The sequence below is a fragment of the Emydura macquarii genome, unplaced genomic scaffold (assembly GCF_026122565.2).
Source record: "Emydura macquarii macquarii isolate MOO-44397 ecotype Brisbane River unplaced genomic scaffold, CSIRO-AGI_Emac_v2 contig_2636, whole genome shotgun sequence".
NCBI lineage: Eukaryota > Metazoa > Chordata > Testudines > Chelidae > Emydura > Emydura macquarii.
The window spans coordinates 13861251-13877362 of NW_027132773.1; the positions used below are offsets into that span (position 1 = coordinate 13861251).

Genomic DNA, 16112 nt, shown 5'->3' on the forward strand with positions numbered 1-16112 from the left:
CTAGCCAGGTGAGCTCTGAGAAGAAAAACTCCTGGGATGAGCTATCCAGAACCTCAGCAAGAAGGCAGCACAGACAAGCAACTGTAGCAGGAACCTTTGTACGCTGATGATGTCATCAGTACAACCCACTTCCTACAGTTTTTACTCTGGATGTTCTTTCCCTTCTGCTGATTGGCTGTTCATTCCCAGTCCCTCCCAGCCCCTTCCTCAGAGTCTCTTCACAGAAGTCTGACTCCACATGCCCTCCATGTTCCCCTCCTCCTCCTCTTCCCTTCCCTTTATCTTTCAATTTAGCTAATTACCTCTCAACTAAACCCCTCTCTAAACACTAAAAAAAGAAACAAAAAAATTGAGGAATTAATAAGAACATTTGCAGAACATCACTCTGCATGTGTGTTATATTCCTTCTCACCAACTCCAAATACCTCAAGTCTCCCCTGTCTAGACTGTAAACTCTTTGGGGCAGGAACTGTTTGCCAGCACAGTAGACACTGATCTTTCCTGGGGTCCACGGATGTGTTTGTAAAACAAATAAGTAACAATCATAAGACAGTGTGGGAAGTGCAGGATTCTTGACTCAAAAAGATGCCTTTGGCTTCATAATGCAATTTGACATGTTAAGCTTGCTAATAAAAGACAACTGGCTTATGTTCAGGTATGATTTTTTTTTTAACAGAAAATAAAACTTTAAATATGCTCATGGGCAACTGCATTCAGAAGGAGGTGGCAACTCTGAAAGATATAATTATTTAGCCTGAGCTAACTGGAGACATTATAAAAAAAATCCCTACCATCCCTTAAAGTCATGATTATGTTGAAATTAGTGATACCCAAATTTTAAAAGGTTTGGGTTCAATTTGGATGAACACTGAGAAGTCTGGATATTTATCCCATTTTCCGTATCTCTGGAATCTGCAAAACTGGATGAAAATCTCTCACAAGAACAAGATTTCTCATGAAACTGTCAGTACTTCTGCTTTCCCCAGAATGGAAATTTGGCTTTGAAGAGTTATCAATAAAACAATTTTAATTATTTTAGACTACATTGATGTATATCCTACCTGGATATTTGCCACCCTTATTTCTCCGTATGAAGCAAACAATCAGCAAAATCAAGATAAGAAGGGCAACAGCACACATAAGACCAATGAACCATCCTTGAGTAGCAATGTCAACCTGCCGGCTTGCCATTGCTGGAGAATGAAAGGGAAAAAATATTAGATTATGTGCTACATGTAAATATATATTATATTATTATTCACACCAATAATGTAAAATAATGTATCATTTATTAATTCAGCAATAGCAGTAATGTGCAGTTAGCAATCGAAAGGGATACAGCAGCACTGTAGATGTTTAAATTGAAAAATTGTAGGTTTACAAGTACAAAAGCTTAGAACGGACTTTTGAATATTTCTAAAGTTCCTGTGTTTTACTAATCTAATTTATCATTTAAGTTTAACAATTCATTGTCAAACATGTACATGTCCTACACATATAACTATCACTTTTTACAAATCTTAAAATTATTCTCAAAACTTACACTGATACAGGTATAAAAAGGAATTGTATTTTATAATTTATACAATATCTGGGTTACGTTCTAAAAAAAGCAAATACTCTTTGGCTAGCGCAGGCCAATTCCACTGAAACAAGGGAGAGGGCAGGTCATTCCAGACCTCACCAATCAATTTGGACAAAATAAATCCCCTGTGCCCCCTGTCCCTATTCTCTGTCATGCAGGATGAGTTTTCCTAGTAAACTCAGTGAAGTTTTTCCACTTTAAAATTGTGGAGCCATCTGCAGTGAGGACTGACCTTACAAGGAGAGGGAACCCTTGGAGGAGGACAGCAGAGAAGAAGTCAGCTGAGAGAAGAAGAGGAGGGGTGCATCCACCTGTCACCAGCCTGTCCACTCCCTGCTGCTCCCCACTTATAGAATCCCTGGCCTGTGAATAGCAGTCCAGGAGATCTGGGTTTGCAGGGGTTGGTACAGACAACAAATCCACAGGGATGGGGAAGGTCCACAGGCACAGAATCCCCTCTGTGCACAGATGATGGGGTCATTTTTATCCAGAATGTCCTGGTTTCTCTGCTCCATTTTATGTGATGGTGCCTATATAGCCCAGGCCTGGGGAGGTCTATTGAGATCTATTCTATTGAGATCAGTGGCACTCCAGATCCAATCTCAGTAGAAACTTTACGTAAGGGTAGTTTACATCTTAAGATCCACACATGGATCTCCCTTGCTCTGCTTCGGTGTCTAAGAGGATCAGCCACCTCCCATGGAACAGTTTCATTCTCCAGATCTTGAGTAGGGCGCTCCATGGGCTTGGATCCACCCAGGAAGAAGAAAGAGGAGATGAGGAACAAGTAGCTATGCTTAGGTAGGGGACAGGGCCAATGAAACACATGTCTTTTCCCCAACAGCCCTGCAGAGATTACCGGGCAGATTACCGGGCAGATGCATCTTTAAGGGAAGTCCTGGGGACAGCTATGCCCAGACAAATCCCTGGAAGTGCAACTCCATTGGAGCAACAACTCCTTGAGCCTGGAAGTAGAAGGAGACACTGGGGTTCCTGAGCCCATGTGGAAGCAGAGCCTCAAGGTGGCCCGGACTCCTGTGGATTCCACCAGATCTGTAGGCAAATTCAGGGTATCTTTGCAGTTAGGACCTGCTGCTCATTCCATGTGGAGTGCAAATCCTGTTCCCTATCGGAAGTTGTGGGGATGAGTTTTAGTGGGGGAGGGTCTGATTTTCCCTTCAGTTAATTTCTTGATGGTTGGAGGAGTCTGGTTGGTATGGGATTGATTTTTGAAGCTTTCACAGCCTTTGGCATGGCATCTGCATTCTGATTTTTAGAAGTTAAATAATATTTCTTACAGAAATGAACTCCCAGTTACTACTAATATACATGACCAAATAAAACAATTACATTTTCTTTCTTTTTTTTATATAAAGTTGAGGTTAAAAATCTAAAACTTAAATATATAAAAACGGCAGGATAATATTGAACCTGGTAAAAGGAAACATAAATAGAAGGAGGAAGGTGATCTCTCTGAATTATAAAGTAACCTATACCAGTAGTTTTCTTTTCTTTTCTATGTTTAGGTTAGAGTGATTTTGCTTTTTGTAAACATGCGTATATAATAAGGCATTAAAATTTTAGTAGCAAATGCTACAGCAAGACACACAAGCACATTTAACATTCAAATGTAGTAATAAAATAGTATCAAGCAAAACAATCCATGCATAAAAACATGCAAGAGAGATGATAAGAGTAAAGATGAAAACTTACTTATACAGCTTCTTGTATTCTTTGACTTATTGTATATCCGATAGGGAGGGGTTTCTAAAGCCCAGTATAACTTTAAAAAATGGCATAAAATTTCCTGTTTACTCTAAACAAATTATCTGCTTCAGGCAGAAAAATATTTACTCCTGATGAACAAAGAAGCTGCTAATATGTGAGAAAAAACGTAATCCACTATACTGGACATACTCAAGAAAGAGAAAATCACACATTATGAAGATGCTCTATAGGAATGCTTGCTAGAATGAATAGACATTTTCTGGTTGAGGCCTTACATATCCAGTCTAGGGTTTTCCTTCCTTGACAATGAGTACTCTAAAAGGGTATCTTGCTCTTTTGTCCCCCTCCCCAATGTTTAGCAGCATTAGCCCAGACTTCAGAAAGTGACATAGCTAGATACCTTTAGAAAGAATTTTGCTGTACAAATCATCCGATGTGGGGATCAAAAGCAATGCTTTATACTGAACCTTTCCTTAGTTCCAATGTCTCCAGCCTTGAAAGACTGAAGGAATGGAGCCACAGCATTTAATTTACTCACAGATACATACAGGAGTCTTGACTTTTTGATTTACTGAAGTTTTATTGTTAAGCAGAGCGTTGATTGGGAGGGTTTTGTCCACCTTGCTTTGAGTGAGTTACAATACAATCAATCTTTGCACTCTGCAGCCTACTTGTTCTGAACAAACCTACATATATAATTTGCATACCCGTTTTCTGGTATCATTAGCCTTCTCTGGCTAAAAGGTTACTAATAAAAACCCTATATTGAGACTGCAAATGTTTGTTGGGCACTGCTATTTAGCATTATGTTTCAAAAGCTTTCCTATAGCAACATTGTAACACTATGAGCATTAATGTACTATAAACATGACACAAAACAAAAACATTATGATTTTAGAAAGTGAATGCTCTTTCAAACAGGCATGTTAATTACTTGCTTTGTTATCTGTAGGATCATTACTTCATATTGCTCAAACTACTTTACATATTAGCAATCTATTTTCTTAAATCATAATGTTTGTGTAGTAGGTGAGACCAAAGTAAGATCTACTTAACTATCCATGGGCCACATTGGTTGGAATGAGCAACAGTGGCTAGCAAACACACACCAAACACTAACATTTTATCAAGAACATGCTGATATTGCAAACCCATATTCATCATGACATCAATACACTTCCAAGAAAACTCTTTCTCTGAGTTAAATGAACAGGCATCACTTATTCTCATATGAAGGCACAACTGCTGCAAACTTTATTGCACTAAAATGTGTCTATTATTTTTCTATGGAAAATAGGTATGGAGCACTTAAAATACTTAAACTTTTTAAATTTTAAATCAACTTGTTTTAAATTAAGTTTTAAATTAAATTGTCTTATTAATTATGGTATTTTGTAGTTTAAGTGATATAAAAATCATATGGAAGTCAATGTTTAATGACAAAAGAAATATAATTAGGGATCTACTTATTTATCATTCATCCCATTGGCACATAATATTCATGGATTACATGAACTATTCACTTAAATCAGATACCTAAACTTCTGACAACTCACAAAAATTTTAGATCACGTTTCTGGAAACTAAACTACTGAAATTGAGATGGTTCGTTTTAAAAATATGTACTCTGCTGTATTACAGTACACCATGTTATTTAAATATAGCACAATAGTTTCTAATTTAATTCATCTTTGAATTAGAAACAAACACATGTTTCAGCTCAAAATGAATGTGAACAGTAAGTGTTCTTGCCCATAATATAAGTGGCAGAGAAACAGAGTGAACTGAAAGGAGGAAAACATTCATAGTCTACAAAGTAGATATGCTGGCATATCTAGAAGTTTACAGAGTAGCTTAGCGCTACTATAGAAAACAATATCACTATGTTTCAGCTACAATAGTTCCCTACTAGCAGCAGTTCAATATTTCAGCACTCAGCATATCACAATTCTGAATGTGAGACAGAACTGGTATGGTATGCCTCACCTGGACCTGTCTCAAACACATCCTCTGAACTCACATAACCAGACAGACCCTCAGCACCAACCCGGACTTTATATGCCGTTCCTGGTGTTAAACCCTTTAACACAAAGAAGCTCCGAGAACCATTTACAATTTCTTTTTTCCAATCTTCTTTGCCTATAAAAATTTTAGGAAAACAACAAGTTGGAATATTTTAAATTACTATCTGCTACTCCAAGTTATAGACAGAACACTTTCTATAGAAAATTGGCTAATCTTGGATTTGCTGAAAAAATAACTGCTTTCTCCAAAAAGAATATAATTTTAGGCACAATAATGATTGTCAGTACTATACTGCATGCAATATCAAGAAAAAATGCTATCTGAATAATAAAACTTATTCTATACTTTTGTTCCACTGCATTACAGCAAATTACTTTGCATCTATTTTCTTTAAAGAAATGTAATTGAATTTGCAGTTATAAATTATATAAAGATAACATTTATTCATTGAATTTGGTAATACTGCTGTATTTTTAATCAACATTTACTTTTGTTGAGAAATTCTACTTCACATTCTGAAGATGATGTGGAAATATTTCCTGTTTATTCTGAATGTCTTCCTTACGTTTGTATACAGCTTTTTTTCTAAAATCATCTCAAGTGATTCTATGAGCAAAGTTCAGAACAAAACTTATATCTTTTCATAAGATGACTTACAATTACATTCTCTCTGGCATTTACTCACCACTTTACAAGAACAGTGTGCTGGAAGTATCTCCATTTTATTAATGTAATATCTTAATCATAATGCATAATGAGAACTAAATCAAACTGTTCTTAAAAAGGGTTGGAGCTTTATTTTTGTCATTAACTACATGCCAATGTGTGGGTAGAAGTTTTTTGTTCCTAATATGCTATCTGGCTGCTCCTATTTTAAGGCATAACTTTAAAAGATTTGGTTTTGGTCAGTTCTTTTTTATTTTGATATATATATATATTTTTGTTACTATAATTTTCTTAGGAAATTTAATAGAATATAAATATATTTCCACTGCAGGACTAATCACTGTATGATCAACAGCTTTAGGCAAATAAAGGTAGTAACAGTTCTTACTCACAAGAGTGGATAAAATAATGCAAGGGAACAAAAGCGTATTTTCTTACTAAGCATCACGTATCCTGAAGAGCAGGAATTTTTATTATAATATTAATATGACTTATTTTCTCTAGACATTTAAAAAAATATCAATAAAGCTAGATCCATATGTGCCAAATTCAGTTATTGAAATATTTTAAAATATATCCCAGCACTTAGAATAATTCAATGAAATGACTTCTTACTGCCTGCTACACCATATTCAACATAAAAGTTCACATGATCTGGTCCCTCATACTCCCAACTGATATTGGCATAGGTCTCAGCAGCAGATGCAGTAACATTTCTGATCCTTGGATAAACTGGTCGCACTGAATACACAATAGAAAAACAAAGCAAAATATGAAATTGTGGCTCTATGCACATAAGAAAATCTAACTTAAGAAACTACTATGCTAATTTGGACCACATATATGGAATGTATGATTCATACATACTCATTGTTTCCATTATTGAAAATTAGTGACTAAATTACAGCATTAGCACATACAGTAGTTGAATAGCAGGCAGTTCACTACACTGTTAAATTAGAAAGGAAAACTACATCTATGAACTCTACAGTGCATGGCCTATACCACTAAAATTGCTAAACACTTTAAACTACCAAATTGCCAAAGCTCTGCAAACTATAATTTAAATTTCTTGAAGCACAATGCAGACAGCTGAAAAGTGAAGAACATTCTACAGGTCACTTAGTATTGGAAACTGTAGGAGATGATGTAGTGTAATGCAGGTACACAATTTCCTTGAATCCATGTGGTATTTCACAGACTTTGCAAATTCCTCACTGCATGCCCTGCATGGAATTTTGCTTTTCAACCGTCTCTACTGAATTTATAATGATAAAGAAGATCGTAATATCCTTACAGAATGTTGGATGGACAGTATGCATGACAAGGGAGGTTGCAAAAAGGGTTTCTGAATATCCTTCATCACCAGAGATAGTGGAAAAGAAGAAATATAAAAAGAATAAAAACAGTTTTACATAAGAAAATATTATTTAAACAACACAACAGATGAGAGAATCTTACCTGTTAAGTAAACCAACACATGCATACTCTAAGTTCATGCAGGTTTCTTTACAAATAATTTTACTTGATAAAGTATGAAAAGGACAGAATAATGTATAATAATAACGTAAATGGCTCTGAAAGCAAGCCAGATTACAGATGTGCTAAACCCTATCATTTATAGAAGGATATTTTAAAATAATCATAATTAACATTTCATACCAACTTTTATTTTAAATACTCTATTGACAAATCAGTCATCAAAAGTAATTTCCTCCCACCAAAAAAAGCAATTAACTATTTTTAGATTCTACTTAATGTGTATTAATCCTAATCCATTCTTGAAAAACATGTAATCAATATGAAAACACTAATGTCAAGGGAAAAAACCAAGAGCCATACAATTTTATTTTCTGGTTCTGGAAAACTGAGGGAGGATAATCCTACACTCGCCTTCAGATTCTTTGGGAGATATTATACTTTTCTGGCTCTAATTTCTATGATTTAGGAGGTGGAGATCTACATTTTCAATTTTCTATTTATTTTGGATAGCTCCATTTTTGCTGCTCAGTCTCAAAATACCTAAGAACTTGATTTTTGAGGCGCTAAGCATACACAACTCTAACTGACACCAAAGGAAGCTGCCAGTGCTCAGCACCTAAAAAATCAGGCCTCTCGTGTCTCACATTGGTAAACCCTAAAACTGAAGTACCCAAAATAAGTGGACACTTTTGAAAACGTAGGTTACAGCATCCAGCTGTTAATTTAGACCTTACTCAAATATAGAAATATAGTGAGTCAACCGTACTAAATCTGCACTTAGTCGAAAGCGGTTGCTTTTTGTTTCTGTTTTTGAACAATATAAAGTGGGTGGCTAAACAAAAAGAGAGAAACATAGGCCCAACGCTTCAAAAGCTCACTATTGCATGAAAATGACCATTACTTGAAAAACCAGGGAAAGCCACACATTTGCGTAATCGCTACCAAAATATTTGAAAGACAGAAATCAATTTTTTTGCATAGCCAAGAAAGAGTCATTGAAAATAGTTATGGATCTTGTGGTACTGTCTTATGAATACTGCCAAAAATACATTCCCATCAAAAAGCCGTGCTTTTGCTGGATGCTGAGAAGGCATTTTACTGCAACAAGTAGGGTCAGTTTCTTCTGGACCCTTAAAAATAGCTATATTTTGGCTCACTTCTTTTAAATAAATATATTTATTTTATTGTTCTTCAGTTGGGCTTTTCATTAATAGAAACTGGTTTCAGTATTCTTATTTTTCTAATGCTATTAAGCAAATAGTTATTTTTCACAACATATATCATCCTGAAATTCTTCTGTATAGACATCCAGGCCAATGCATTTACTTAGCAGTTTTCCTTCTGAGAGCAATACATGAAATTGTTTTTCTGTGCAGATGTTCCTATTGCAGTATTATTTGTCACTAAGGTTTCCATGTCTATTAAGAAAGCACCTTCTCTCCCCCAGATATAATACCAAGGATACTTCTCAAAGGCCAACAAAATACCATACGTGAAATCCTAGCCCCAGTGAAGGCAACTCCCACTGACTTGAGTGGGGCCAAGATTTCACCCCTAATGTGGAACCAGACAGGTTAATACTCTACAAACTAGATTAATAAATATGAGAGCACGCAGTCTTTGTCAAATTAATATTAAACTGTAAATGAAAATACATCTCATATTTATTTTTCAAACAGGACAAAAGATTTTGATGGTGCAATTCTCAGATGTCATCACACATTTTTTAAAATACTGCCAAGTTCATTCTTTTCCCAGGTACAGTTAACTCAGAAGATCAAATATTTATGGATTTGCTTTCTACATCTCAAAGAATATAATTTAATTAATTCAAAATGAATTGGCAGATAGCCAATTTTTAAAATTCATAATATTAAAGATGTGCATAAAAATTTCCTTCTAAGTTTTCTCTCTTGTAGTTTGTGAAATTAATTCTCTAAATTAAATCTAAAGAGAAAAGGGGCTCATTCCATCAATACACTGAAGAGGAATATGTTTGTGGGTGATCTGCTCAAAGTAAAAAATAATAGTGAAACTGGTTAGAAAATGTTGCCATCATTTAAGGCACAGAAAATTCAAATTAATTAATTTCTCTGAAAATTTATTATTATTTTTAAAGTTAATTGTTGAAAGATATAGGATCACATGTAACACGCTGGCATTCCACACTCAACCCTGCAGCAAAGTCGTGTTCATCTGACTTGTGCAATTAATTCCAGAAAAACATGACCGGGGTTCCATCTTTAAATACATATTTAACACTCCTCCCACCCCCCCCAAAAAAAACCCAAACAAAACCAATAAACAACTCCCTTTTGTTTCACTCTCTCACACAGATTCATCGTAAGGTCTGAATTATACCCTAAAACTACATTTCTTGCTTTATTTTCCATAGTCTGCTGATGTGAGTGTGATTCTTAATGGTCAGCCAATTTTAGTTTTATTTAGTCCATTAAAAGTATCACATCTATCTTCTTGCTGATTCTTTGTTTGTTCTTTGTGTACTGGGCTAACATTCATACCCTTCCATTTCCTTCCACCTCTTAATATCTCCAAAAAATATAAGAAGCTACTAATACAGACCCTTGTTTGAATCATAAAAATATACCAAAGAACAAGAAAGAGCTGACAACACAGAATTCCTGGCTGAAATTCACACCTTACATCTATTCATAAATAGACAAAAAATATTTCCATTAAAGCAGGACCATACATTTATTTAGTTTAGAGCAGAAGTAGCACCTGCACTAATTTTAAATATCACTTTACTAAAGCACTTAATTCACTAATATGAAATAAAAGCCTGAACAGCTATTGCAAGAATTTACAATTATCTGCTGCACCATAACTCTGGAATAACATTAACTTATTTAGGACTTGATTCAATGACCACTGAAGTCGAAGGAAAGAATCCTATTGACTTCCACGGATATTGAGTCAGGTTGTTACACTGATGATACCATTTTTAAATTAGAGGGGCTTGAAATCTGAAATACCCATTTCAGACAGTACTTCTAGCTGCAAATTGAGAGAGAAAATTATGTACAAATTCCTTTGGGATCATTCTCTCGGTAAATCTCTCGAAGATGTACCAAGCAACTAAATGATAAAAAACATTTTTTATTAGAACAGTGATTTAAAATAATCTTTTTCTTTAAGCCACTCTTTTGGCAAGATACTTTTAATCATATAAATATTGAAAAGAGAGAAAGATTCTTGTGATAAAAGATGAGCCACTCCCCCTACTTCCCAATGCAGGAGAATTCCTTGCAATTCATTTAGTACTGTTAAATCCAGTCTAGTGATGGCATTTCCTCCCATTCTTTCATGAGATTATTCAACAGCCTAATAATTTCCATGTCAGGAGATTTTTCCTGATATTCATATTACTGTTTCATTTTTTTCATTTCATCCCACCAGTTCTAGTTAAATCCCTCAGCACACTATCAAAGTACATCATTATTCTCCTTCCTCACATACTTTTTGTTTACCCCATTAAAGTTTTGGTAGACTGTTTTCATGCCTTCCCAAATTATCTCACAGCCAAGCTATACTATACTAGACTCCAAATGATAATCTACTATATCACTTGGTAGACTGTTCTAATGGCTAATTACATTCCCTGTTAAAAATTTGCACCTTACTTCCATTTTACATTTCTCCAACTTCAGTTTACAGCCGTTGAACTAATTAGACTGCTAGAATGCTAGATTAAATACCCTTCGGCATCTGTATATTCTTGTTGCATAGGTAATTGTAGACAATGATCAAGTTGCCTCTGTTCTTCATTTTCTTTGTACTTTAGGTTCTATATCAACCCAATTGTCTGATTTATGTTCAAATTCTCCACATATACTCTCATCTGATTCTTATAAATCGTTATTTTTACAATGCCTGCCTTGCTTACTAATTGTTTAGATTTCTTTTCTAGGTTTTTCTTACTGAAGACAGTATTTTGAAGGAAGAGTTCAGTTACACAGCTGTTTTTGAAGCATCATTCATTTTATTCCCCTCCTTTTTTTAATTCATTGACATATTTTTCCATGTCTTAGAAAAATGGGGGGAGGGGTTTGTTTTTTGACATCTGTCTCATGCACCATGTTCTTGTGATGTATGATACTGCATGTTACATCATACAGTGTGATTGCTGCAGCCTGCGGTGATGAAAGCCAAGGATCTGTGTGGTTGAACACTCACAGTCTGTCGTAAATCTATCCAAATTCTTGCTTTCTGGGTCAGCACACCTCTAATGGCAATTAACCTCTGGCCCTAAAAACAGAGTTTTCTCAGCACTCATCACCAATACATAGAAACCTATTGGCAGGAGCTCTTAAACTGTACCGGTGCCAACTGGTTAAAAAAAAAAAAAAAGAAGCTTAGTGCTCTTGTGAAGAGATGCCTTTCAGTAAAAAGAGTAAATGTGCATTAAATTCTATGCCACTGCAACTGTACAATAGTGCTGTACAGGCAGTAATTTGATAGTACATTCTTTCCACAAAGACGACACTGGATTATTATGAAGCGAACCAGTTTACATGGGCTGATTGATTATTGTTCAGCTACCTCCAACAAATTAACCTCTGTTAACTATTCTGTAGCAGTGATATTATGCTAAAATATTGCTGGCATCTGTCAGTGACTATGGCTCGAATCCTGCAATGGGAAGCTTGGTCTGGAGCCCCACTAGTTTCAATGTAACTCTCTTGGGTACAAGCATCCACCTGCCTGGATCTAACTGGAGGATCAGAGGACCAGGACCTAACTTATAATAATCCTTTTTTAAATCAATGACAACCTTCATTTTCTCTCTCTCGATAGACGAATATAACCTTTCAGCCATGCACTAACACAATTTCTATAGATAACTAAGCTACACATAGAATACAAAGTCAGTAAAATGACCTATGAGACACAACAAAGTTTTAAAACTGGGGCGGATAATTTTTTCAAGATTTTGTTCAACTGAATAGCTAATTAAATTCCCTCAGTAATGATCCAACCATGTGACAAACTCACCATCAAACATGACTTCATATGGATCCTCAAATCCCTGATTCCTGCAGTAGTACACTACACTCCATGAAGAAAGTGGTGGGTTGAGAAGGAAGCATACATCTCTAGACTTCTGTAGAGTGAAATTATGTTGAATATATCTATACAACTGCATCATGTTATTGCTGTTTATTGTCCTGTTGATAAGACCTGTCTTTTATGAGACACTATTTGTTGCAAAATTATAGGTAGATGGGGAATATTCCCAAGAATATAAAACAAGAAAAGACAAAAGGTAGCAGATTCTGCCACGAATTGACAGGGGAAACAAAGAATTGTGTGAAAATGAATTTTTGCTAAAAGACAGCTATTGCACAATGAAACTCATTTCCGTATGCAACAGTAAGAGTGCATTGCTTTTCTAGAAGTAAGAGATGCAAGTATTAGGCCACTCTCGTGCTATCTGAGTTGCTGAGATGAGATTCTACTAGTACAGTACAGCAGGAAATTCACCTTCCAAATTACATGTCCAACTATTTTCATATTAAATTTGTCTGATTTCTGGACCATGAAAAGTTACTGCAAGGAAGCAATGATTGCATGCTATTACAGAGAAGTTATTACTGTCTTCTCTAGTATACTCTTCCAATTATTATGCATATTCAGGAGGGCTTTGAGTGAGGTGAAGGAAATGGCCTTGTTGACCAGCTCCTGATGGGTGTTCAAATGTAGGGGACTGGCTGGAGGAAGGCATGGAGACATTTCATGAGAAAGCGGACAAACAGTGCATTAAATCTGGCCTCAATGATGGAACCAAGAGGACAGGGGGCAATACAAAAAGATACTAAGGATATGTCTATACTGACGGCGGCAAAGTCGCTGCTGTCAGATCGATCTTTCTGGATTGATTGAGCAGTCAGTGTAGACCCGCTCAATCGATCAGGAAGTCAACGCAGTAAATCCACCCCCTCAAGTGGCGTAGCGCTGCATCGACGGGAATGCGGTTCCCATCAGCGCAGCGCAGTGAAGACGGCGCGCAGAAGGGAAGCCCAGCAGTCGACGGGAGTTACGCAAGCTACTCTGCATAGCTTGCGTAACTCCCGTCAACTGCCACCGAACTTCCAGGTAAATGTAGACCAGGGCTAGGACAGAGTTATGCAGAGGCTTGAAGACAACGACAAGAAGCTTGCACTGGATATAGCAAAGGAGGGGGAGCTCTGCGAAGGGACTAAAAGAGGGAATGATGGGCAGAAACATGATCTTAGCTGCAGCATTTTATATGGAATAAATATGGGAAGGTGGACTCCAATGGCATCAGGGAAGCCAAAGAGAAGAAGTAGGCTACAGTAATCAAAACAGGAGATGATAAGAGTTTGAATGTAGCGTTTTAGCTGAGGGAAAACAAAGTGATTAAGGCACAACTAATTTTACAGAGCAAACTGTCTAACAAATCAGGCATTCTTTTATGGTGTCACAAGCTGCTGTTTTGCTGCTGTAAAGACAATTGCACTACAGTACTCCACATATGAGCTGAGGACTGATGAGTGGCTTTTTCCCCCTGCCCACTCTATACAGTAAATTCCTTCTGATTTGGGATCTGAGGAGAAAACAACCAGCAACAGCAAGTCATATCAATTGGAGAAAAGGCTGAGTGTGCAGGAAATCTATCTTAAGTACTTATCATGGTATCTGAGCACCTCACAATCTTTGTGTATTTTCTCCTCAGAAGAACCCTCTCAGGTAGGGAAGTACTATTATCCTTATTTTTTTTCAAATGGGAAACTGAGCAGAGAGAAAGTAAATGACTTTCCTAGTGTCATGCAGGAAGCCTGTAACAAAGCAGGGAACCATAATTGTGTCTCCTGAGCCCCAGGCAAGTACCCTAACAACAGAACATCCTTAATAAGTCATCTCATCTCCTCCTGCAAACACAAATTTGCTGCTGCTTCTATTGAGATGACAAACACATCCTAGCTCAAACTAGGAGACAGGAATGCTGCTGAGAATGATTTTTAGTCCCCAGTAAACCACTATATATTGTATACATATGTGATACAGTCAAAAAGGAGTAGTTTCAAACTCAATGCCTAACTTATCTTTTCGCAACAAGAAGAAAGTAATATTTTAAGTAATGATTATCATATAGAATTAATACAGAAAATAATGTATTATTCTCAGGTATTCAATTGATTAGAAGTATTAGTATTTTAGTGCTAATGGTGCTGAAGATTATGCAAATAATTGTGCCTCTCTGTGAACATTATGTCGGTACATCCCATATGGGGATATTTATCTTGCTGGTTGCTCAAATCTCATTCTTTTTCCTTCCTTAATGACCTATTTATAAGACCTGATGATAGAAGGTGCTAGGTGGGACTGAAGTCAAGTAATTACAATGATATATTTCCAGTTGCTTCAATAATTTATATATAGCCAGCTTCTTAATCAATAATCTTCTTTTATTTCAGTAACCTCAAGTCCAGTGAATTGATGGATTGCAAAGGTTTCATCAATACATATTTATGCAGTTATCTACCTTCCAAGTACCAATATTATATATGATGTGTGTGTTTTACGTATGCAGTTTTTAGATGCATGCATTTTAACTGGCTGTTACTAAAAAAAATCACCTTTATAAGGAGCTGCATGAGCTGAGTAAACAGATGTCATGCAGAGAGAGATACAGAACAGGGTTAGAAAAGACAAAGATCATGTAAGTGCAAATTGGAAAGTAACGGAGTGTGACAGGGTGATTTATCCAGTTTAGTGAAGATTGTGTTTCCCCCTTTTGTCATCTTGGTTTATGGGGGAAAGGCAAATTTGCATGACAAAGAGGGTGTAGAATCTTCTGCCTCTCCTTTGTTTTATTTGGTTTTTGTTTAAGGATTCTTGAGAGCGGAAATACTGAAAAGGAAGTGGAAGCTCAATTCTTTATCCTCTGCCAAGTCCCTAGAGATTTTCTTACTTGATATAATAGTTTATCTAGCCCTGAGAATCTGATTATGGGCATTCATGTGTACAGGATACTAAGTATGAAGAATTATTTCTCCTTTTTACTTTCTTTAAATTGTTGCAGGATTCTGTCTTTCTAACTTCTCTTCACAGCAGGGCAAAGAAACTATCTCTTTCCCCAACCCTCCTTTTTTTCCTTTTTCCACTTAAAACGGCTATTTTACCTTATGAGAAAATTGCAGAGCAATTGATTCTCTTCATTCGATCTAAAATATTCTAGGATATTTTTAGCAGTCAGCTACTCCCAACAATCACTACTGTTCAGATCAGGCCAACCCCACTAGAGGTAAATTAAAGAATCTCAAGTTTAGCAATCAGCAGCTAACAGAAACTGAGAAAACAAGGTTATTATTGCTGTTTAAAATATTAGAAAGAGTAGTGTACAATCCATTTCAGAATTCACTTCTGTTTGGAGAGACATTAAAGATAATTATTGGCTCAAAAGCAGAGGATTTATTGTGGGACTATGCTAAAAAGTTGAGGAACTGTAAAAATCCTTAGTTATACTGTAGCTTTGTTTGATTTTGCACTTTAAGGTGTGGTTCTACTATGTGAATATGGAATCATTGGTTGTACGTTTACTGTCTCATTGACTTCCATCACAAATGTGCTTGTTTTCAGG

General features: G+C 36.1%; 1 protein-coding gene across 2 annotated transcripts in view; it reads right to left on the reverse strand.

The window, feature by feature from the left end:
* Positions 1-16112, reverse strand: part of NRCAM (neuronal cell adhesion molecule) — a 274576-nt gene that overhangs the window by 16433 nt on the left and 242031 nt on the right. For both annotated transcript variants that reach the window (XM_067564201.1, XM_067564202.1), the window contains exons 24-26: positions 6620-6745; positions 5300-5452; positions 1062-1193 (exon numbers count right to left, since the gene is read on the reverse strand). In XM_067564201.1, the coding sequence (XP_067420302.1) occupies positions 1062-1193; positions 5300-5452; positions 6620-6745 (411 nt within the window). The remainder of the gene's footprint in view (positions 1-1061; positions 1194-5299; positions 5453-6619; positions 6746-16112) is intronic.